The 25,381-nt window shown below is 49.8% G+C and overlaps 1 protein-coding gene across 5 annotated transcripts in view; it reads right to left on the bottom strand.

The window, feature by feature from the left end:
- The window catches only part of ZXDC (ZXD family zinc finger C), a 38,408-nt gene extending 17,985 nt beyond the window's left edge, over nucleotides 1-20,423 (bottom strand). For 2 of the 5 annotated variants that reach the window (XM_054480782.2, XM_063661694.1), the window contains exons 1-8: nucleotides 19,368-20,414; nucleotides 16,570-16,722; nucleotides 16,390-16,468; nucleotides 15,312-15,442; nucleotides 10,580-10,750; nucleotides 5,964-6,646; nucleotides 4,802-4,864; nucleotides 4,079-4,163 (exon numbers count right to left, since the gene is read on the bottom strand). In XM_054480782.2, coding sequence (XP_054336757.1) covers nucleotides 4,079-4,163; nucleotides 4,802-4,864; nucleotides 5,964-6,646; nucleotides 10,580-10,750; nucleotides 15,312-15,442; nucleotides 16,390-16,468; nucleotides 16,570-16,722; nucleotides 19,368-20,274 — 2,272 coding nt within the window. In that variant the 5' untranslated portion in view covers nucleotides 20,275-20,414. Of the gene's footprint in view, nucleotides 1-4,078; nucleotides 4,164-4,801; nucleotides 4,865-5,963; nucleotides 6,647-10,579; nucleotides 10,751-15,311; nucleotides 15,443-16,389; nucleotides 16,469-16,569; nucleotides 16,723-19,367 lie in introns of all 5 variants that reach the window. The other 3 variants (XM_054480783.2, XM_063661695.1, XM_063661693.1) reach the window with 2 other exon arrangements.
- Nucleotides 20,424-25,381: the final 4,958 nt, after the last annotated feature.

Here is a 25,381-nt window from a genome sequence, read left to right on the forward strand (position 1 = left end):
AAGAATCCAACTGAAGGATTGGCCATAGCTGGAACAACTGGAGCAACAAAATAAATGGTGATAATATTGATCATAATCCAATATTGACTACAGCCCAAAGAATATCACTGAGGCCGGGCACGGTGGCTCACGCCTGTAATCCCAACACTTTGGGAGGGCCGAGGCGGGCGGATCACAAGGTCAGGAGATGGAGACCATCCTGGCTAACATGGTGAAACCCCATCTCTACTAAAAATACAAAAAAAAATTAGCCGGGCATGGCGGCGCACACCTGTAGTCCCAGCTACTCGGGAGGCTGAGGCAGGAGAATGGCGTGAACCTGGGAGGCGGAGCTTGCAGTGAGCTGAGATCGCGCCACTGCACTCCAGCCTGGGTGACAGAGCGAGACTCCATTTCAAAAAAAAAAAAAAAAAAAAAAAAAATCAGTATCATTGAATCCATACTGCGAATAAGTAACTGAGGGAGAAGAGACAGCTCTTCCTTACAAAATTAATAAGTATACAAGAATAAGGGAAATGGAAAATCACCATTAAACCCCACAGGCAAAAGCCCCTGCTGAGTGTTACATGAGAGCAAAGCTTAAAGAGAAACAGGGCACTTGCAGTGCAAGGCAAAGGGTTAACCCCACCCAGAGAGGCCTCGCCTCTGCCCCCAGCTCCTGGGAGATCTCTAGACCCTTGGAAAGTCCTGCCTGGTAAGAATGTCTGTCTAACTGGGTGCCCTGGGCCACTTCCACAGTCTGTGCTAACCCTGTGGTGGAGGCTTTGGGCACACAGCGCCGGCTCAGCCTCTGGAGGGCTGGAGACTAAGGCCAGCCAATCCCCACAACTGAGACCCAACAAAACTCCAGACAGTGAGTCTCAGGTGGGCTTCCCTGGGAAGCAATGGTCTGTGTGTGCTGTCACATGCTGAGAGAAGTTGGCACTGTTCACACCTCCATGAGAGGACACTTGAAGCATCACACTAGGAACTCTCATGGGCCCTGCCTTGCCTGGGCCCCTTTTCCCTCAGTTGGCTTTAATCTGTGTCCTTTTGCTGCAATAAGCCTTAGCCGTGAGTACAACAGCTATCAGTGAGCTCCATGAGTCCTTCTAGAGAATTACCTAAGGGTGGTCTTGAGGACCCCCAAGCTTGCAGTTGCTATTAGAAGTGAAGGTGGTCTTAGGGACTCCCAAGCCCCGCACACAGTCTCAAACCATCTACTGCAAGATAGTTAATTACAAAGGGAAAAACAAGAAGTTGATGGTGAAGAAACCTAGCAGCTACCACCCTAACCAGTGATCCAGGTTACCACACCTGCCATGTGGACAGCATGGCCCAGGGAGGATGTGTGGGGAGGGCACCTCACCCCCGTCTCCAGCAACCCAGCCCAGGTCTCATCTCCAGAAGACAACAGGCAGGCCCACAAGGAGGACAGTCCAGAGCGATAGGCCCACCCTCTTTGAAGCCATCATGACAAGGGAGGGCCAAGGCCCTCACCCAGACCAGAGGAGACGGGGAGGGGTGACAATTAAATGCACATGGAGCCTGGAACAGGAAAGGGCACTGGGGGAGCCTGGTCACATCCACATCAAGTCTGCCATTCAGCTGCCAGGACTGCAGCCACAGGTGACTCTCAGCTGTGATAAATACAGCATGAGTATGCAGGATGCTGCTTTGAGGGGAGGCGGGCAAAGGCATCCCCGCCAGAGGATGCAACGCCGTGATGAGACACACAGAGGAGCGCTGTGCAGGAATATGTGTCTAAAACCACAGCAGACCCATGGGCGCGGGAAGACACCAGTGCCCTGCATGTTTTGGAAAAGAGACGGTGGCCTTCCTGCACTGGCTGAGGCACCTAGAGGGGCTTTTCAAGGATGTGGGTGGCACTGGCAGCAGCCTCACCCTCACGAGGACATTCTCCTGCTGCACTCACACATGGAGACCTAGCAGGTACCAGGTTTCCATTTCCCTTAGAAGTGTATGAAGTATTTAAACCAATGAGCACATTAAAATACTCTTGACCATCACTGCAGGATGCTAAGAAACTCACACAGATTCAAACATCATGAACTGCACCTCAGGGTAAAAAAATGAGAAGCTGCTCTTTATAGACATGTCCCAGCTATAAGTAAGAAAGGAATGACAGATTTAGAGTACCACCGTTTAGAGTAACCCCTAAGAAATGAGTGGATCCAGTATCTGGTCACAATGGTTGCCAGCAGTACAGAGACAGGCCACCAGAGGCTGGGGGCCTCCTGAGAGAGCCCACCCCACCTGCAGCAGAGTTTTACCAACCAACCAGACCTAACCACTAGACGTACTACTAATTTTCAGGAAACGAAAAAAAACGAAGGAACCTATTAAAACAGTGATGTGATCATTAAGGTCCAGACTGGCACACTCGAAAGAACAATCAGTTTCTTCAACAAAGACCAGGCAAGACATAGCAGAGAACCCTACAGCTGTCAAACAGAGTCAAGAGATGATGTATCAACCAGTAGTGACATATGAACCCCACTGGATTCTGATTCCAACAGACAGTTACACAAAATACTTGAGGCATCTGGGACAATTGAAAATTTGAACATTTGCTAGATACTGACATTAAGAAAATACTGTTAATTTTTAAAGAAGTGGCAACAGTAGGTGGCTATAATTTTTTTTAATGTCCTTTTTTTTTTTTTCTTTTTTTGAAATGGAGTCTCACTCTGTCACCCAGGCTGGAGTGCAGTGGCACAATCTTGGCTCACTGCAACCTCCGCCTCCCGGGTTCAAGCGATTCTCCTGCCTCAGCCTCCCAAGTAGCTAGGATTACAGACATGTGCCACCACGCCTAGCTAATTTTTTTGTGTTTTAGTAGAAACAGTGTTTCACCACGTTGGCCAGGCTGGTCTCGAACTCCTGACCTCAGGTGATCCACCCGCCTCGGCCTCCCAAAGTGCTGGGATTACAGGTATGAGCCACCGCACCTGGCCAATGTCCTTACTTTTTAAAGATAATGCTGAAATATTTACAAAAACAGTAATGAAAACATCAAAACTCCTTTATAGATAGTACTCCAAAGCAATGTAATAAATAGGACACGTGTTATATACTTGAATGTTTGTCTCTTTTTTCTTCAAGATTATCTACCAGGTTCAATAAAGGCATCCGCTTTCCTTCATGAACTTTACTTGGTATATGGTCAACTCTTTCTACAAATTTCACCACCACACTTCCTTCTTTTATCTCTGCAAGTTCCATTCTGGTACTTCATGAACTGTTGAGGTGTCCCTTCCTTAGTCACAATTCACACTGATGCATACAACATTATAGTGAAACACTGGCTTTAAGAAAACTGATTAACAGAAAATCGGCAATTGTTATTTATTTTAAATAAGAAGTCATAATACTATTAGGAATAGAGAGCAAGATATAAAATCATATCAACCCTTTTAGATAAATACAAAGGACAAATGAAATACACAAAAAACAATATATTTTAAAAATCCACTGTTAGTTTTTAGAAAAAGATTTAGCAGTTTCCATTAAGCACTACATCCCACTATTCCATTTTCAGGAAGGACAGATGCTTGAGGCCATAGGTTATCAGCTCTTGTTTGGTCTTTAAAAATGCAAGTAAGTTGCTAATATTTTCAAATAAGTTTTCAACATAACTCTGACAATGCCACAGGACACACAGTTTGGCTCCATGTACATGTACCTGGGGACACTGGCAGTCCCCAGGTCTCTGCCATGCCAAGATCAGGCCCCAAGGCCATTCAGCACCAGGCACAATCTCTGCTTTCCTGACACCTGGCCTGCTTTGCTTATTTACCTTAGTAGCCTTCCAGGTAACTGACACTGGTGTTTAAACACTTAACTTTCACAAAGCTTGTTTAGGCAAATAAAATATGTTCATACTGATGCTGGGAATTTTGTTACTAATTTTTTCCCTTAAGTTCAAATAAAACTAAGGAGTTGATAAAAGGGTATTCTCAACAGAAAAGTAAAACCAAGAGCACAGAAACACCTGCTGTGTGTTTCTTCTGCCAGTAACAGTGACAGAGAACCCTCAGGCCCTTGCTCGTCCGGGCTGCAGCACACATGGCCTCACCTGCATTGCTCCCCGCTCCTCTCTGCTTTTTTTCCTTGGCTAGTTGAATGGCTCGGTAATCAGTTCTTGCTGAGCCCCCACTTTCCTGAGACCAAAGAAAAGCATGTCAGTCACTTATCTAGACACAAAGGAAGGGTAGCAAGGGAGCTAGAGAAGTGCCATAAGCCTGCTTCTGGGACATATCCGAGCTCCCATAACCAGAGTCACCAGCAAGGCACACAAAGGGCCAAAGGCTACGTCCACTTGTGGCGAGGGCCGAACAAACTTGGAGCTGGAACAATGTATGTGACTTTCTTATCCAGAGAAGCAAAGTTCATTCCTCCATAGTCTAAAACGTAGTAAAATATTTTACACAGAAACTTTTAAAATCAATTACATACTTCTCTGCTTTCTGAAACAAACACCGAGCCTTGCCTGGGTGACCCAGGGTCACCTTACCGCGACACTTTTCACGCTGTTTCACACATGTGTACAGCAGGCCCGGGGCAGGTCCCACCTTAGAGACCCACTGCAGAGGCCGCTCTGGTGGCAGGGGCTACACTTTGTCAAAGTCTTACACAAAAATAATAATGATGGTACTGAATTCAGGAACTTGCCTGAGGGAGTCAGACAGTACTCAGAGGACATCAGCTGTTGCAAGTCTGTGAACATTTCCTAAGAAAGACAGTTTAACACTTATCGCTACGAAGAGAAAAAGAGCAGCCCTCAAAGCTCGTAGCATACCTGGGACCCATTCACCACACACCATTTGTACTCAGAGAAGTGAGGTAGCCCAACGTCACACAGCTAGCAAGAAAATGAACACAGGGTTAGGACCGAGGTCTTGCTGGCTTCTCTACCTCCACCCACAGCTACAGCTGTACCAGGGAGCTTCCATTTCCCAAGGCACCGAGGCACACAGTCCTTGCGCCAGGCACTGACTGCGCACTTGTCTCTGACCTGTGGCCGCCTCCCATCCCTGCCCAGTCACCTGTAACTTAGCGACTGCTATGGCTGCCTAAGCGAATGCTGGCAAGCATGGCTTTGCCACCGACAAGCAAGACGCCAGAAATGCAGAGACAGAGACCGTCCTCCTCTCTGACTGAAAGAAATGAAAGCTGGCTCCATGGAACCTCAGCTACTATGTGTCTCACAACTGATCCTACTGCAAAAGATTTAACATTTTTTAAAAGTTGTGGTAAAATAAGATGTAACATTCTCAACAATATAAATGTCACCATCAAATTTAGCCTGTGCCACAAAAAAAATTCCCTATCTGATCATTCCCATCTGAGTCAGGAAAGTCAGACTATCTCCCAAGAATCTTTAAATTATTTTAAATTAAATTATATTAAATGTATAATTGATACAAAGTATATTAACTGTCCAGCCTCAAAACTGGAGAAGTACTCTTATAATCCTCCAAGAACTAAGGCTCATAAACCCCACCCTTTTTTTTTCTTTTCTTGTTAATTCTAATTTTAAAAAAGAGTTTGGTATGGTTTTAAAGTTTCCATTGAACCTCTGAAGGTGGCTTATGTCTCGACTCCTCTTCTAGGACTGGTCATGAGCTGAGAAGCATAGAGGCAAAGTATCTCAACATTACAAAACACCCAATCTTCAAGGAAAGGAGCACATTACCACGGAGCCACAGGACTCCAAAGGACCTCAGAAAGCATTTAGCCAAATCTCCTTATGCAGGAAATAAATGAGAATTTAAGGCTCAGATGGGTTAAGGTGATTTGTCAAGGTCATAAGAACTTGTCAGTTCCAGACTTGTAGTCCAGGGCTGCGTCCTTTTGTAAACCAGAAACGTCTGCATAGAAAGGATTAATCCAGAATATCCTCAAGACCGAGTACGAGAGAAGTGACCTATATGGTGGTGACTGAATAGAGTGCTTCATACCAAATAGAAGTTGCCGGTGCCTGCACTGAGCTCTGTGTCCTGGGCACCGTGCCGCTCTGTTGGGCTGGACAACGTGGACTGGGGCAGCCCATGGCTTCCTTCCTGCTGCCCAACTGCTCCTGGGCGAGAAGGCGAGTCCGGCTCCACCTTGATTGGAGCCAGCAGTTCTGGGACACTGGCATTTTCTCGGGGGGTGCTTGAAGAGGTCGGTGTGGTGATATGTGCTAAGTTACTATTGGAGGTCAAAGCCAGTGGGTCGTCACTCAAGTTCTTCATGGGCAGAGCCACCAGACAGCCTAATGCTCCTGCACTCACAGTCTGCACGTCATCCACACTGAAGCTGCCCTGCTGCAGAACCGTGGCTGCTGTCCCGAGAACCAGAGGGCTGTCCAGGCTCGGGGGAATATCACTGTGGGCCACCAGGACCAGGGGTTCCATCGGCCCTAGGGAGCTATTATTAGCAGGGAGGTTCCCTCCCAGAGAGGAGCTCACAGAAGTGACGTCAATAGTCAGGATTCCGGAGTTCAGAGCCTCGTCCGACCCACCTGCAGAACCACTAGCATTGGCAGGTGTGTCAGAGAAGAGTGCAGCAAGATCCATGTTAGTGAGCTCACTTTGGCCTGGGCTGCTGAGTTCACTGCTGGGAGTAAGAGAACTCGGAGCTTCTAGCTGAGGTAAGAGATCTGAAAAAAGAAGGAATACACTCTGGTTACTTTATGACCTTGAAGACTGAGTACTTTTGTTTATGCCCATGATGTTACCGAGTGATGCCCCAAGGAAGCACTGACTTTCCTCTTCCCACACCCTGAAGCTTGGTTATTACGACAGAGTCCCATGGCCGGTCGCTCAGGGCAACTGACACACACCCCAGGAAGGGACAGGAAGGGACACTGGCTGACATCAGACACTTTACGTACGCGTCTTGGATCCTCAGGCTGACAGGGCTTTCTCCAGGGGAAACAACTGGAGAGAGATTAAATAACACTTTCTAAGGTCAGGCCAACTGGTAACAGCAAGAAGCAAAGTAAGACTTGCATCCATGTCTTTCTGGCTTCAAAGCCTGCACCCTCTCCCCTCTAGATGCCACAGGAGCTGCCCGAGAGGACTGAACCTTTCCACGGCACATCGTCCTCAGCTGCCAGTTGCTAGCTGGCCTGTGCTCTGAGGATATTTTCAGAATCAGCTTGTCAGCTCATGTTTGCCAAACTCTGTGCTCCACTCCACAACTAGCTGCCACCCCAAAACCCACTGGAGCCATATAGGGGTGAACAAAGGAAATAAAACTGGCTGCCTGGCAAAGCCAGGACAGACCCAAAGCTTCAGCTCTAGGCAGATGCACAAGACCTCCAGGCATGCTGGGGGCCCCCTAGACGGAGCTTTTCCTGATGGGCTTTCCCTCCCACAGCCTCCCCTACCACTGCATCTCCAGCCTCACATTTCCCCACCAGGACTGCAAGCCTCCTGAGGGTGGAGAGCCATCTGACCACCACTGTGCCCTCAGCCCCCAGCACAGTGCCCAGCCCTGATGCAGCAAGTAATTATTTATTTATTTTTTTTGAGAAGGAGTCTCGCTCTGTCACCCAGGCTGGAGTGTAGTGGCGCGATCTCGGCTCACTGCAAGCTCCGCCTCCCGGGTTCACGCCGTTCTCCTGCCTCAGCTTCCCGAGTAGCTGGGACTACAGGCACCCGCCACTACGCCCGGCTAATTTTTTTGTATTTTTAGTAGAGATGGGGTTTCACCGCATTAGCCAGGATGGTCTCGATCTCCTGACCTCGTGATCCGCCCACCTGGGCCTCCCAAAATGCTGGGATTACAGGCATGAGCCACCACGCCTGCAGCATGTAATGATTCTAACAGGCCCTTCTTCATCTGGAGTCTTAATTTCTGGTCATAATACTCTTTAAATATTTGATTATTTGTTACTCAACTACGTAATTTAAATAATCAGCATACCTTTGGGGGAATAATGACTTCCAAAAAATTTTAATGCATAGGCAAGTTTAGGGTTTGTATACAAGTACATGCCAATTATACCAAATCACAGGATGCTTCCAGAATCAAGCAAACAGTAAAATGGGAGCATAATTAATTTGGGCAAAAGAACCAAATAAGGACTTGATGTCACCCTTTCCATAGGACTGTCCCCAGCAGCTTCCTGACTGTGCCAGCGCCTGGCCCAGAGAAAAAGCTGCTCTCGGTTCTCTGATCCTATTTCTCCCATGCCAGCTGTTACTGATCCCAAGCTCATACCTGCAGGCTGTGAACACCTGGCCAGAGTGTCTATTATATTTTATATTTTTAATAATGCAAATCTACAAAAGAAATCTATTCTAGACAAAAAGAAAATCAAATTCAGAATGTATCCTCTTGTCATATTACTTCAAAGATTAAAAAAAAAGCATCAATATAGTATCACTTCTTCAATAAATATCCCTTAGTACCAATGAAGCATTGTGAAAGAAAATGGTAGTGATCCTTTGGAGAAATTAAAAATGGAAAACTGTCAGTTTTTCAAACTTTCTAAAAATTCCCTTGACTCTCGAGGCCTCAGCTCCCTGTGAAGAGATCATGAATAATCTCAGTGCAAATGATACCCATTTATTAATAAATTTCCTACTTAGCACTTTACTAATTCTATAAACATTTACCACCAGACACCAGACATGTACAAGGGCCAGATATTAACACAATCACTAAGTAAACATTAGATAGCAGAGCGTCTGGCAAAACAGTCACGATCACCACAGTTCAAAGCCCAGCCCCAGCCCTTCTTGCAGGTGTGACCCTGGCAAGTCCTTTCTATCTTGGTTTCATCAGTGACAAAGCAGTGAGGAACCACTCCCAGGACCACCGTTAGGGGGACTGAAACAACCCACTGAGGGCGTGACATAATCCCACGGTAACTGGGTGTTCTCGAGTGCCTGTTTTTCACTAGACGAAAGGGTGACACCTGGTCTTCTACCCCTGACAGCTGGCAGGGGGATGACACACAAATAAGTCATTGTCGCACAGGAAATTCAATCCTGAGATACACAGGCTGCTACAGAAGAGGGTCTCACATCCCACTAGAGTTTAAGGAAAGTGCATCTAGTATAACACTGGGCCTCTGCAGACTTCTCAATTGGCCAGGTCAGGAAAGGGGAAGTGTGCCATGAGAGGGAACGGCCGAACAGGGGAGAGACCTAAGTGATGTAGTCTCACAGAGCCCTCAGAGAAAGGGGGCCTGGTCATGTGGGCCTCTGTGAGCAAAGGTGACACCCTCCAACATGAATCAGGTGGCACACACATTCCGTGTCCTCAAGACACTACTGAAGCCAGAAGGGCAATTTATTTAAATATAAAGCTGAACAGCAACTGCTGTAAACTGTGAAAGATCAGTGTCCAAGATCCCAAGGAGGGGCTTCATGACCACTTCTAAATAGGATCACAAGAAAGCAAAGGCCACAGAACTGCCCTGAGCCCAACCCCTCATCAAACACTGTGCGAGGCATGGAGGCCTGTCCCCTGCCAACGCAGCAGCTGTGACGCAGCTGCGCCCCAAGGCCGGTGCTCTGCTGTGGTACTGCTGGTCACACAGGAGACGTGAGGACCCAGTTGGTGACACACACAGCCTCCACGGACTGAGCAGCAGAAGTAACTCTAGGGCTAGCTAGGATACCATCAGCCAGGCCTGGTGAAGAGCGACAACCGCACCAGGCCCCAGAGAGCAGGGCACATGGGCGTGCTCCCCAGAGGGGCCGCCACCACAGCTGCCAGGCACTTCTGCATCCTGGACTGTGGAGAAGGCCTAGTGGGGTAGGTTTCCTAGTCCCATGCTGCAAAGCTGCCCAATGACCAGGCACTCACACACTCAGCATTCCCCTCACAGGTCACCAGGCCACCGTCACTTTCCTCTCTAACCCCGCCCTCTCCAGCCCTCGCTACTCCCAGTCCACTCCTGAAACACAACTCTGCTCTGGCCTTTGTTACTTGGAGAGAGAATAGCTGAGGCAGATGGAAACGCAGTAGGGGCAGGTTCAGAATTCAGGACAAAAGTCCCAGTGAGAGACACAGGCTTAGGGGACATATGCTAGGGAAAGTCAACAAAGTGAAACATTCTTTCAGGAAAGCATTTCAAAGACATGGGAGGGGCCGGGCATGGTGGCTCATGCCTGTAATCCCAGCACTTTGGGAGGCTGAGGTGGGCAGACTGCTTAAGCCCAGCAGTTCAAAACCAGCCTGAGCAACATAGTGAAACCCTGTCTCTATAAAAAATGCAAAAATTAGCTGGGCATGGTGGTGGATGCCTGTGGGCTCAGCTACCCTGGAGACTGAGGTGGGAGGATCACTTGAGCAGGAGCCTGAGGTTGCAGTGAGCCATGATCACACCACTGCACTCCAGTCTGGGTGACAGAGAGGGACCCTGTCTCAAAAAACAAAAGACATGGGAGGGATTAGAGGATCAAAGGCAAGAAAGTGGCAGAGAGTGCAAAAGAGGCCACTTGGCCTGGCAGCCACGCCCACAACCCCACTGCCCGACGCCTTCCAAGAGGTGAAGAAGGAACAGACGGCACTGGCACTGTTCCCGTTTCTCACAGGGAAGCAGCTCCCCACGGGGGCCGTAGAAAGTGCAGACCTTGGCGCCGGCTGTGCTGTCTGACCATGTGCGCCTTCATGCTGTGCTTGGAGGTGAAGAGTCTGTTGCAGGTAGAGACTGGGCAACGGCTTTTCGGAGCACCCACATCCTGCACGTGTTTCTTAGAGTGAATGTACAGACTGCTACGAGCAGAGAACCTCGCGCAACATCCTGGAACAAAAAGAGTAATGAGTGTGAAACCTGAGGATCACCAAGCAACCAGGAACAAGTGACACTTCCTCATCAGATCAGAACCACCAGACCTGCATTTTGCACCCTGGCTACTGGCAAGGACAGAGACCAAATATCTCTAGGAGTAGCATCACAAGCAATTCAAGTCAAAAGCAAACTATTTTTAAAAAGCAAGAGATACAGTGAAACCCGTAGGGAGATTTGAAGTCCTACCTCAGCTATGCCTAAGCAACCTCTGTGCCTGTTTCTTTACCCACTACATGGAGATGTTGGGAAGATTAAGTCAAATTAAGTATTAACTGCTTAAATATTCAGTTGCAAACAATTTATTCTAGTCATCTCGATTAAGCTATTACCTAAAAAATGTAATCCTAGGATGACATTTAGAGCTGGAAACTATCTCGACAGATCACCAAAGCCAGTCCTTTCACTTTCCCACTGAGACACTGGATGCCCAGGGAGACTGAGCGGGTGTCCTGGAGCCCAGAGCTGGCATCTCCTTGCTTCCACTCCCAATCCACTTATGTCTCTGATCTGCACACAGGCATCAGAGGAAAAACAAGACACATTCAAAGTTACAGTCACTTCCCCTCCGTGCCCTGGCTTTCCACTACGCTGGAGCTCTTCCCCATATGGACACAGGAAGGAGACATGGAGCGCTTGGCGGTCAGAGGCCTGTGACCTGGTAGGGGCAAGTAGAACAGCCAGTTGCTGCAACAAAGGGCAGAACGAAGTCAGTGCCAACACTGAAGCATGCGAGCAGCAGAGGAAACCACACACCTCCCGAGAAGGCAGAAGAGTGGTCTCAGGAGTATGCAGCATTTGAGGTGACTGGGCCACCCTGCAGCAGAGCAGATGGTGCTCTTGCCGCAGGAGCCGCCCAGCCAAGGCATGGGGGCATGAAGGGCAGCAGTGCAGGCACCCCAGCCTGGGTTCCAGTTCAGCCTCTTACCAGCAGTGTGGCCTTAGACAAAATTATTTACCTTTTGCAGGCCTCCTTTTTCTGTTCTGTGAAACGGGAGTGACATCTACCTCACAGGGGTGCTGAAGGCCCAATAAAGCCATACCTGCCTACAGAGCCTCTGCACGGGCCTAAGCAAGTGGAGCGAGCAACGATGCACTCGCGGCACCTTCTCAAGACAGTGGGGCGGTACTGCCAGAGGCCAGCGCCTGGAGGAGGGATATTTTAAGGAAAGAGCCTATGAAGATAGGATACGGCCAGATGAGTAAGGGCCTTGGATGCCTGTGAATGTAGTTTTCAACTACATTTTTCATTTTCTAACACAGCTGCAAACTCGTTTCCAGGTCAGGCTCATCAAGACCATCTGGGAAACACAGGAGACAGTCCGACGGCCCAGGCCTGCCCTGTAAGCGCACAGTTTCCTCCACATGCCCTGCTCACCACGGTACACAGGGTACCCTGGAACCCCCTTTCCCAGCTGGGGGTCCTGAGCATGGATTTCTAGAGACAGGACACAGAGCAGAGGCTCTGAGCACATCTTCTGTCAAATGCCTTCCTGATGGCAGGGCCACACTACAACAGGACCCTTGCACACTCTTGCCAGCACTGGGTTTCCATTTTTTAAAGTATTTGCTAATTCCATAGGCAAAAAATATATTTCATTTTGGTTTGTATTTCCTGCGACAACCAGGAATGTAATCATTTCTCCATGTGTACTAACTGCTGGCTTTTCCAAATTCTGCCCGTATATTGAGATCTGTGTCCATTCTTTACAAATCCAAGCTGCAACCAGGGAGAGGCAGAAGCAGCCATCACTGACACACCTGTCTGCAAAGCTGCATTCAGAGGACAGTGACGCGCTCACATGGACGGCCAGGCAAGCACGAGGCTCAGTAACACGAGACACAGGCCCCAGCACACATAGCCCCAAGGCCACAACGGATGCCACCCAACACCTGCCCTCAGACATACTTCTGGTCTGTGGCCTTGTCCTTTCCTCCTCCTCCTGTTACTATGAAAAAGGTAGTTTTGCCTTCTACTTTTTATTACAGAACAGTTCAAACATCTACCAAAGTGGAAAAAATGGTGTCATCAGCCCCAACTATTGCCCAACCCCAAGAATGATCAACTCTCAGTCCAGCTGAGAAGAGGTTCTGGGCTCCTCCCACCAGCTCCAACTCCAACTCCACGTGCTGCCCATACACCACGTAGGGAGTGCCCCCTTTCTCTCCCAGCACAACACCTAGACTTGCTGGAAGAAACAGAGCTCTACAGAAACAAATGCCCTGTCCTCCACGGCCAACTCCCACCTCTCCCCTTTCCCCAGTCACCTCTGGCAGAAGTGTCAGCACAAACCATCCCCGTCTCCCACTCAGGCCACCTCTCAGGGCACCGGAACAGGGCCTGAGTGACCCAAGGAACCTCACCCATCAACACACCAAGACAACCCCGCAGGTGGCACCGAGGCATGTGTTCCCTGGTCCTGGCTCACCCTAGCACTCCAGGTGACCCCCACTTCCACACATCCCCTCTCACCTCAGCACCACCCCCACTGTGCTCTTGCTGGTCCTGCCAGTATCCGTCTGAGCCACTCCACCAGAATCTGGGGCAGCCCCAGGGCTCTGTCCTAGGTCCTTTTTAAGAAAATCTAACAGCAATCATAACAACGACCATAACTGACATATATACCGATGTTTTCCATATGCACTAAACTTAGTAACCAATCCAGCCTTCTCAACAACCCTGGGAGGTTTTATTCACTTTACAGATGAGGAAGAGGCACAGAGAGCTTCAAGTGTTTGTCCGCGGTCCCAGACCTACTTACGTGGCAAACCTGGGACTCGAATCCAGACAGTCTGACTCCAGAATTAAGGCTTTTGATCAACTACACTACCCTGACTCTCCTCCATTTATACTCCTCTTCGAGAATTTCATCCACTTTTGTGGCTTAAATGATGATTCGGGTGCTGTCTGCTTCGCTCCCTGCTTGGCCTGCTCTCCCCAGCACCAGTGGCACATCCCCTGCCCTCTGCGCATTAGATGCACAAAGCTACCAAAAACACAACATGTCCAAACAAAACTCTGCTTCCTCCAAATCCACTCAGCTGACACACTGACATCAACTAAAATCCAAATCCATCACCATATACTGTGACTTCTAACTCCCACCTCTGCTATTGATGCCCCTTTCTCTTTTCCCACTGTTAAGGCCCCCATCCAGGCCATCCCACCTCCCCACACCCCTGGCTGCTTTCAGTCCTGAAGCCAGACTAAGCCACACCTCAAACATGATCACATCATACGCTCACCCAAGCACTCAAGCCTGCCACTCCTGGCCCTGAGAGGCTCTCCCAGGCCACTCCGTCTCCAACACCCACACGCACGTGTCTGGTGCTCTTCCCCCTTCTTCAGCTGACTGCGAGGCTGTTCTCACCCCGGTCTGGGGAAACTCTCTGTGCCCCTGCAGCACCCTACATGTTACCTGTTCCCCTGTCTGCACCTCCAGCTGAAACTCTGACGGAAAGAGGAACTGTTTCTCAGTTACACCACTTGCATATATGTTTATTACGTTCTAAGAGCTAGGCTCAGCTTTAAATGGGTCTTTATTATTCTCTCTTCCAGATAAGGAAACCAAGGCCCAGAGAAGCAGCTTGCCTGAGGCCACCACTTTAGGGAGCGGTAGAACCAGACTTTGAATCCATGACCACCCGACGTGCCCTGGCTCACTGCCTCCCAGTGCACCTGCAGAACTAGAGTAGGGCCAGCACGCACAAGTCACGCACAGGTCACGCAGCCAATTTCTGGCAAATGAACTGAGCCTTCAGTTGTTTTAAAGGAAAAAACCACTCTACTATCCCTTTTAAAAAGTCAGGTTGGGTGTGGTGGCTCACACCTGTAATCCCAGCACTCTGAGAGGCCAAAATGGGTGGATCACTTGACGTCAGGAGTTTGAGACCAGCCTGGCCAACATGGTGAAACCCTGTCTCTACTAAAAACATAAAAATCAGCCAAGCGTGGTGGCGCATGCCTGTGGTCCCAGCTACTCAGGAGGCTGAGGCATGAGAATTGCTTAAACCTGGGAGGCAGAGGTTGCAATGAGCCAAGATCGCGCCATTGCACTCCACCCTGGGTGACAGAGCAAGACTGTCTCAAAAATTAAACAAAAAAAAAAGTCAGTCTAGCTTTATTGCTCTCCAATTACAAAATGATTGGAGCGACAATTCAAACGTGATCTCAAAAGTACCTACCATTTACTGAGTCCGAGCTCCATGCCAGATGGATAAACAGGCATTTTCCACATTTCACCTAATCCTCACGACCACCAAATTAAACAGGTAACTTAACTAGAGCCACATATCTAGTGAGGATCAGGGCCATGAGTCAAACTGCATCTGATTCTCAAGTCACTGCTCCCAAAATAGTACAATTAACTCAATGAGGTAAGTAAACATAATGCTGCAACTTATATTGAGTCAGTCTTTAAGCAGCTAACATTTACCTTTAAACAATGGAAACTTAACAAGATAAATGTTGGCATGGTACTTAGTTTACTGCTCAAAGCAATGTTTTAAAATCTACCTTCCACAGGACACTCGAACGGCTTTGTGCCTAGGTGGGTTATGCTGTGGCCTTTCAGATGCTCTGCTCTGGTGAATGATTTTCCACAGCCTTCGACAGGGCAGGTAAACCTCCGGTCATCGTCATGTTTCCTGCCAGACAGAAAAATAAAGGAGCTGTGATTCCTCACACAACTCACCATGATTCTTTAAAATTCTACAAAATATACCAAAATACAAACTTTGCATTTACAAAAATGATCAGTACATTTCGGAAAATCTTAATTCTGTCTTTAATCCATGTGAGCAGATTTGCAATTTAGCTACCTCATAAATATTCTACTTTAATGACTAAGCGGACCCCAGAGTCACACATCAAACAATTAATGCTACTTCAATCTAATATAAGCTAATCTAAGAACAGTGGAGTCCCAAATGTATTGATGAAGGTGTTTCTATTGTTTAGAAACCCCCATGATCAACAAGCTTTCCGAGCGACAGAGGACCATGAGAAATGTGCACAGACCATCAGCTGCAATGCCAAAAGGACTCTCTTAAGCCAACTTGTAAAGACTGTGTCTTTTCCTAAGTGACATTTTTATATTAAATCCTCAGAGCCCAGCTGTGCAAGTACAGAAAAACTATCGAATCTCTCCTAGTCTCACTGTAAAACAGGGAGAATAAGAACGTTAGCTTTGAGGTTGTTGGGAAGGTAGAAGACACACATGTAAAGTGCTGAGTGTCACCTGGACACAGTCTCCAGGGTTGTCATTACCATCATGAAAACTTGTAATTACATGAAGAAAGCTTATTCTACAATGTTAAGTTAAAAAAAAAAAAACTGGAATTTTTTTTTTTTAAGAACAGAGTATGCCAATTAAGTTTTTTTGAAAAAAAGTACACATAGAAAAAACTGTCTTCAGGTGATGAGATTCTGAGCAATTTTCTTTTTACAGTTTTCTGAATTTTCCAAATCATCAACACTGAGCTCCTTTTTTTACAACTTAAAAAATGTCTACAGATATTTCATTCATTGGTTTCTGCTGCTGACAAACCACTCATTTTCAAATCTGATAATGCAAACAAAATGTAAGGATTACCTTCTGTGCCTTAGAAGTTTGGACATGCTGGTGAAGGTCCAGCCACAGCTGTCAGAGTCACAAATAAATGGTCTTTCACCTTATAAAAGAAAAAAATTATACAGCATAAAATTTACAACTCCAACAGCTACGATGAAGACAATCTTGGGTCCAAATGCTGTGCGTTCCCTAGCTCATTACCTGTATGGCTCCGCAGGTGAATTTTCAGCCGACAGGCTTTATCATACTGCTTGCTGCACCCAGGAAAGGAGCAGGAAAAGAGCTCTTGTTCCCTGAAGTGGGCTCGGTTATGGGAAAACAGGGCACTCACTGTGATAAATGTCTTCTCACAGCCTGAACAAGGAAAACACAAACCCTGCTCAAAGTGTGGCGAAAATTATACAACATAGCTAATGCTAGTCACACCCACCAGACACTGTTCACACTGAAGCAGACAAGGGAAAACATGACTCAGAAGCACTCTCTAAAAAGGGATGACCATTAATGCTTGGCTTTGTGATCACCACAGGAAGGCAGCTAATGGCAGCCAATAGGCACACGCCGGCCACCTGTTGCAACATGACTTGGAGATGAAGCAAACCGATAAAGAGAAAGTTCTCCGTTCACAGCCATCTACTGGCCGGCTCCGGAGCACTGATCCTGCACACAGGCTGAGACCCAAGAACCCTATGAGAGAAATCAAATACTAAGGAACAAGATTTTCTCTGGTAGGGTTGATCTTTGAAAGGCTACAAATCATCCTACTAGCCAGGATTTTTCACCCCTTGGGGGTGATGCTGCATCCTCTACATATCCAAATCTCCTACCTGACACCCTCCAACTGCCAGCCCTGTCCCTTGCTATTTGGATTCTTTTTCCTTTTGCCATTTCCTTAGGTTCCCTGCTTTGTAATCTTCACCTCAATCCTAACCCCCGGCCAAAGCAGCTAAGCCTCAACAATTCCACAGCAATGCTTCTCCGACAGAAATATTCAGGGCTCCAACAAGGTGGAAAATACGAGGCTGCAGGATGTTTAACAGGGGTCTTTGCTGCAGCTCTTCTTGGAGCCTTTAACGAGATACCATCATGCCTATGAACTGCCACACAGATGTACATGGCATAGCACTGTCCAAAAGTATCAGCCCAAAGAACCCTACTTTCCCCAGCAACATCTAACCCAGAAATGCTGATCTTTGGCCTCAATCTGGTCCCAAAATACCCCCAGGGTATTTTGGGCTTTGGTGTGTTCACACACTTGGTCATGTAAATCTGAACACAGACTCTCTCTGCCTTGGCAAGAACACCCCACACACCCATAGATAATTACATCCTTTGGTTCTCCCTCTGCAATCTCACCTGCTAGAGACCCTCATCATTCCCACTCCCTGGCTCAGGCCTTCAGAAAACTCAGTCTGGGCCCTTTGATGATGCTTCACTGGTCCTGCTCCTGCTTCTAACCATCTAATCTCATCTAACCATCTAATTTCATCTCAACACAAGAAGCCTCATGGATCAGCCCACACAAAACCCTCAAGGGACCTCATGCCTGGAAGCAGGTGGGATCCCTGACCTTCCCAGTGTCATACACAGAATGATACTCTTTTAGCAGGGAAACGGTCTACAGCCACCATCAGATTCCCAAGAGTATGACTGAAAAAGGCTTTGAGCTAGTGGCCTCAAGCCACCTTCTCTCTGAAGAGGAATGCACAACACAGTCCACAGGCATATGCGAGGGAAAAAAATAATAAAACCCGTTCATAATTCTCATCTCATCCTTTCAAAATTCTTGTTTGAGGACATTATAAGGAGAGCCGTGTGCATATACAGGTTAGGGGCATGCTAGGCACACATTCCAGTTTCTGTTTGAATGACCGGTCCTTCCTCCTGGGCCCTCACCACAGACCACAATCCCCACCTGGGCTCTGCCATCCAGCCGACCCCATTCTTCTGCCTTTCCAGGCAGGAATCCTTTCTTGCCCTTCTGGAGGAACCCTGTCCCTGTGAAAGCAGGAAAAGCTGCCCATCCTGGTGAAGAACTCACTGTGTTGGAGTACTACATTCCCAACAACTGCAGGTCAACACAGTGGAGAAAGAACCAGCAGTGAACTTTTTTTTTTTTTTTGAGACGGAGTCTCGCTCTGTCGCCCAGGCTGGAATGCAGTGGCGCGATCTCGGCTCACTGCAAGCTCCGTCTCTGGGGTTCACACCATTCTCCTGCCTCAGCCTCCCGAGTAGCTGGGACTACAGGCGCCAGCCACCACGCCCGGCTAATTTTTTGTAGTTTTAATAGAGACGGGGTTTCACCGTGTTAGCCAGGATGGTCTCGATCTCCTGACCTCGTAATCTGCCCGCCTCGGCCTCCCAAAGTGCTGGGATTACAGGCGTGAGCCATCGCGCCCAGCCACCAGCAGTGGACTTTATCCACAAGGCTCGGCCTCTGTCTCTTCATCTGTAAAAGAGGACAGTTTTTAACCTTCACAGACGGCTAATTTTTAAAACCTCACAAAACTGTGAGGTTCAACGGAAATCAAAGTGCAAAAGGCAAAAAAAGCCACGATGTGCGCACACCTGTGGCTATCCTCCTAGCGTGTTAAGGTCCTGAATCTGGCCACATTCATCTCTGCTCCTCCAGCACGGAGTGTGCACCCCGTAAATAAATGACGAGACTGAGGAAAATAAAGACCTGACACATAGCTCCGTGCCACTCTGTGAAGATGCGCTGCCGCTTTCATCAAGCGCAAGCAGGTTAAGGATATCTGTTGCCGCCACCTTTGGGAAGCGCAGCTGTGGTGATCTGCGCTCCCTGCCATCGGAATCCCTGCGGCAGGGCAGGGCCAAGATCTCAAATCGAATGACATGGAAGGAACTAGAACACAAATCCCGAAGAGCCTGCGTCCCCGGCTTGCTAAGGTCTGGCAGGCCCCTCTGTGGGGCGGACGTGGCACCCCGGACCTGCCTGCAACACCGCGCGGCCCGCCCGCCCCCGAGCGCGCGGTTACCGGGAAAGTCACACTTGTAAGGGCGCTCGGGCTCGAAGTGGCTGCGCTGGTGGGAGCTGAGCTTGGCGTGCGTGGGGAAGCGCTCGGCGCACACCTCGCACTTGAACAGGCTCTCCTGCTCGTGGCCCTTCATGTGCGCCTTGAGGTTATAGACCGTAGTGAACTTCTTGCCACAGCCGCCCACTGGACAACCGAAGGGCCGCAGCTTGTCGTGCGACTGCAGGTGCCGCTTGAGCTTGTATGACGTTGTGAAGGCCCAGCCGCAGCCCTCCAGCGGGCACTTGAAGGGCCGCCGGCCCTGACCGCCGCCGTGCGTGAGCAGGTGCACCTTGAGCTGGTGCTTCTTGGCGAAGGCCAGCGCGCACTGCGGCTCGGGGCAGCGGTAGCCAGGCGTGCTGGGGCCGGAGACCTGGGGCGCGCGGCGGGGAGCGGCGGCGCCCGCGGCTGCGGGGCCGGGAGGCGCAGACAGCGCGAGGACGCCGCGGTCGAGGCGCACCAGCAGGTCTTGGCTGCTGATGGTGACGGCGCCCGCCGGGGCTACGCCAGGGCCGGGGGCGGCGGCCGGGCCGCTGGGGCCCTGCTCGGGGCGGCTCGCCAGGTTGGCACGGGAGCCAGGCTCGGCCTCCTGTGATCCGGCAGCCTCGGCGGCGCCGCCGCCGTGCGGCACTTCCAGCAGCACCAAGAAAGAGTCGCCGTCGCTGTCGTCCTCGGCGGGCGGCGGGCTCGGCCCGGAGGCCTCCCCGGGCCGCGCCCCGGGCCCGCCATCTTCAGGGCCCCGCACCAGTAGCAGGCGGCGGCGCGCGGGGCTCGGGCCGAGCGGCGCTGGGGCTCGGCGGAGCGGGCCGGGGCCGCCGCCATGTTGCCCTCCGCGCGCAGTCGGGGCGGGGAGCAGCGCCGGGAGGTCCATCTTGGTCCCAGCGACGGCGTCGGAGCCGCTTCGGACGCAGAGCGGCCCGCGCCCCGCGCCCCGCCCAGGTGTGCGTGCGCCGCCCCGGGACGCGATCCGCGCCAAGACCCGGCGTAGAGTCCGGCTCGGAACCGCGCGTGCGCGGACGCCGCCGGGCGATGCGCGAGGCCTGCTGGGCCGACGTGACGTGAGGCTGGGCTGCGGGGCGCCGGAGGCGGAGGCGGGGGCGGGGTGCCGGGACCGACTAGGGCGGGGCACGGGGTCGGGGGGCGGAGCGCCGGCACCTACGAGAGCGAGGGGCGGGGCGCGGGACCGACAGGGACCGGGTGAAGCTCCCAATGCTGAGCGCTTCCTTCTCCTTCCCGCTGGCGTGGAAGACGAGGCTTGTCTTGACTTCGAATCATAGTAATATTTCAGACACTTAACAGGCAACCTCTCGTAAGCATTGACCGCATCCCAGGGGCTGTACCTGTCTGAGCCGATTAAGCGTGCGCGGTCACCCAGGGGTGAGGAAACAGGGACGGCGAGCTCGAGTCACACAGTCGGCAGCCAGCAGATCCAGGATTCGAACTTGTCCAACAGGCTGGACGCCTACCCCCAGCTCACTTAAGTGCAAGCCCGCCTGCCGCCGCTGGCGCACAGACCTCGTTTGCTTTGGCCCAGGTCCTTGCTTGGCACACGGGGCCTCCCTGATAGGCAGGACCCCTGCCTGTATTTCCAACTGTATTTCCTACTAAACTTGGCACAACCTCACTCTGCAACAGCTTAATTACTTACTGTTGCCGGTCCTAACCCTCCCCCACCTCACCGTACAGCTCCGCATTCAATTTGGACTCCTCCACTTCAACCTCACCACCACTCAGATCCAAACCCGCACTTTATTCCTGGGTGCTTGAAAAATAACTACTAGCTGGTCATCGGTCTCCCTCCGCTCCACTCGCTCCCATCCACGGGGCAGCGTTTTATGATCTAAAAATTGCACATCAAATTATGCTCACCCCCACCTTGCTCCAGAAGGTGCCTATGGCCTTGCTAGTCTACCCTCCCCTACCTGTTTGCCCTCACTTCCCGCCACTCTCCCGCTGCCCCCCACCCCTCCCCCGCACCCCACCTCTTTTTCCCAGTTCATCCAGCAAGCCAAGCTGGTTCCAGCCTCAGAGACTTGGCGCAGCTGATCTCTGATTCCTCCGGGAGGACTCTGCGGCCCTTCTGATCCAAAGCACATGCTTACCCAGTCCTGTATTCCCACCTCTGTCTGATCTGTTTGCTCTTAGAGCTCTCATCACCCGTTGTTTTGTGAGTTCCTTCCCTGCTCCTTCACTGTCTCTCCCTCTCTGGAATGTAGGCGCCTGGAGCCCAGGAACTGTGTCCTACTCACTGTGTGTGCCCAGGAAGACTCTTGGTGCATATTTGTTAAATACATGAATGCTTTATTATTAAGAGTATTTTTTTAAAGTAACACAAATTATAATATTAAAAAGAATAGGATACATCTATATATCTACTATATATATCAGTTTATGCCAAAAACATATTGTTCCTAGACCATTCAGTGGAGGAAAGAATAGTCATTTCAACAATGGCGGCACTGGGACAACTGGATCTCCACATGCAAAAGAACCAATTTGGACCTGTATCTCTCATCAGAGGCAAAAATTAACTCAAATTAGAGCAAAAGCCTACAAGTAAGACATAAAACTATTTGAAGAAAAATAGGTGTAAATCTATGTGACCCTGGATTAGAGAATAGTTCTTAGATATAATATTGAAAGCACAAGAAAGAAAAATAGATAAGTTGGACCTCATCAAAATTGAAAACTTACTCAGGTAAAAGGACACCAATAAGACGGTGAAAAGACAACTCAGAATGGGAGAAGAGTGTGCAAATCGAATATCTGATAAGGATCTACTATCTGGAATATATAAAGAACTCTTAACTCAGCAAGAAGACAAACAGTCCACTTTTTTAAAAGGCAAAGGTTTGAATAGACATATTTCTCCAAGGAAGATAATACAAACAGCCAATAAGCAAATAAAAAGAGGCTCAACATCATGAATCATTAGGGAAAGGCAAATCAAAACACAGTGAGATACAACTTCACACCTACTCAAATAGTGGTAATTTTTTAAAAAGAGGATATAGAAAAATTGGAACCCTCACATATGGCTGGTGGGAATGTATAATGGTGTGGTGTGGAAAACAGTTTGGCAATTCTGCAGAAAGCTAAACATAATCTCCACGTGACCCAGCAAGTCCATCTCTGTGTTGCTGAGACTGGAGTGTGGTGGCTATTCACAGGTGCAGTCATAGCGCAACCTCCAACTGGCTTCAAGCAGTCCTTCCGGGTCAGCCTCCCAATTAACTGGACTACAGGCATATGCCACCATGCCCAGCTTGTTGCACAGCATTGATTATGCCACATTCTCGTGATCAAAGTAAGTCATAAGACACTGCAGACCCAGGCAAGGGGAACTTGTACTCCACCTCTCGATGGGAGGTGCTGGAAAGAATTTGCAGCCATTTTTAAACTATCACAACTTCTCTGTGCCTCAGTTTCCTCATGGGTAAAATGAAGAGGACTGAGAAAGAAAAAGGGCAGCCCCTGCCATCCAGAAACTGGCCGGGTGCTACAGCTGGGCCACTCTGTTTTGTAAGACTTGAATCATCACGCAGAAAACCAACCTAGGCCAAGGTCACTGAAACACAATGACATGAGACAAAGCAAGCCCACTTCATGATGGGTCTCCACCCAGATAAAGCGAGGTCACTTGCTGTGCCATTTACAAGATACCCAGCACCCCTCTCTCAGCTAATGTGAGTGACCGCCGCTTTTGTACCCCTGACAGCCTGTCTATCTGTGTGCTCCCCTCTCTATACATAGGATTTAGTCAGAAACCTAGTCATGGTGTTGACCCGATTTCTGGTAAGAGCCAATCCAGAGCAAATCCCCGCTTCCTAAGACTCCCCCACCCAACCAAAGCTCAAATCTGATACTAGGTTGTTTCTAATGCCTTCTGCTGAGACACACTGAAAGGAGCAACAGGACTCCTGGCGAGGGTCAGACGCGCCACTTCAACAGGTGGGCTTGAGTCAGCTCAATGTTGTCATTCAGTGGGGCTCAGGCAGAGACTTGAACTTGGTAGTCTCAAAGGAGTGCCCCAAATTACAAGGACCACAGAGACTGTGCCTTGGCCAGCCAGACCTGTACTCTCCAGGCTGTGTGGAAAGGATTTTGGAGAAGCCAGGGGAAGGGACGCAGATGACACATGCATGCACGCTCAGATTTATTTGTGTCTGGGGAGAAATCCCATCAGCCCAGGTATCGCTGGATGTCCAGAACCACATGATGGGCTAAAAGGCATCATGTGGATCTTGAGATTGCTAACAGAGAAGTGTCCAGGATTCCCAAATTTTGATGGGAGTGGGGATGAGGTTCACGGGAAGCAAAAGAGCATCTCTTTGTCAAAGGTCACAAGTTCAAATCCCAGCAGAGGTCATACAAGTCACACAAATGTGGGAGACAGGCAGGCACAGGAAACACAGAAGCTCATGCCAAGGGACAAACAGCACACACGCTCCGCCTCACCATGGGGTCTGTAGGGACTGGAAGGGACTGTGGCCAAGTGCAGAGAGCTAGGCCAGCCCAGAGGGGCCCCCAGTAGATCGCTGCCACAGAGGTGGTGAGAACATGGTGTTACCTTATATCTTGATTTTCAAAAAATAAGCTCTGGATTTCTCCCAATTTGTAAACATTGGTGACAAAGTCAGATTTTTTTAAAAAACAGGACAGACCAAACCAAACACGACTGCAGTCTGAGTGTAGTGCTGTGCTCCTGTGGTCCCAGCTACTTGGGAGGCTAAGGCAGGAGGATCACTTCAGCCTGGGAGTTCAAGGCTACAGTGAGCCATGATTGCACCACTGCACTCCAGCCTGAGTGACAGAGCAAGATCCTATTTCTAAAAAATATATAAATAAAACATAACTGCAGGTCATGCCCAGCCCAAAGGCCCCTGTGTGGTTGTCTACTCTGGGAAAACTGGAATGGGAGAGTGCATCACTCAGCCAGGCCCTCCCTGGCTGACCTTGGCTTGCCAGCAAGGAAAGCATACAGTTCCCAGGGACCCTGGGTTTGCAGGGAGCAGGCGCTGCCCAGGGGGAGGACCCTAATGCTGTACTACAGGGCCTGAGCCTTTCTCACCTCCAACTGTTAAGGCAACTGAACCCTACACTCATCATGGCCAATGGGTTTCTCTTTTAATCATTTTGATGAAAACATTTGTAACTGGACTATACATCCTTGCCTTCTGAAAAAGAAGATGGCACTGGGCACATCAGAAGCCACGCTGTTCCGTCCATGGGCGACTACAGCTGTGGCCAGCTGCCCCAATTCCGCTGTGAGCCCCGTGGGAGTCAGCTGTCACTTCCCACTGCAGCAGCAGACAGCAGGTTGGCATGCAGGGGCCAAGGAAGTAGCTTGCTCCCTGGCATGGCTTGGTATGGAGCCCAGAGGGGGTCTGGCGTCTGTGTGCAGCTGGAAGCCACCAGAGCCCTGCCTGTCCTTCAAGAGGGAAGGTGCTGGATGGGGAAAGGGTGATGCCAGGGCCCTGTGGCCTGCTCTTAAGATGTGTGCACAGATCCATGCAGCAGGATGCTTTCATGGAGATGTGGGGACAGACGATGCATCCCTACACACTCTATCCTGTCTCTCTCGCTATCTCTTTGTCTTTCTCTCTTTCTCTGTCTCTTCCTCTCTGTATCTCTCTCTTTCTCTGTCTCTTCCTCTCTGTATCTCTCTCTTTCTCTGTCTCTTCCTCTCTCTCTCTCTGTGACTCTCTCTCTGTCTCTGCCTTTCTGTCTCTGCCCCTCTCTGTAACACTCTTCCCTCTCTGTCTCTGCCATGGGAGGATGCAGCGAGAAGTTGGCCTCACCAGGAATTACGCCAGCTGGCACCTGGTCTTGGGCTTCCAGCCTGCAAATGTGTTTGGGCCCTGGTGCCAGACATTATGTGGCAGCCGCCCTAGCTGACCAACCTGGTTGCTGTGTTTCCAGGCCCCACATCTTGGTTCTGGCAGGAAGAAGGGGCGAAGGCAAAAAGCAATCCCTCC

The sequence above is a fragment of the Pongo pygmaeus genome, chromosome 2 (assembly GCF_028885625.2).
Source record: "Pongo pygmaeus isolate AG05252 chromosome 2, NHGRI_mPonPyg2-v2.0_pri, whole genome shotgun sequence".
Taxonomy (NCBI): Eukaryota; Metazoa; Chordata; class Mammalia; order Primates; family Hominidae; genus Pongo; species Pongo pygmaeus.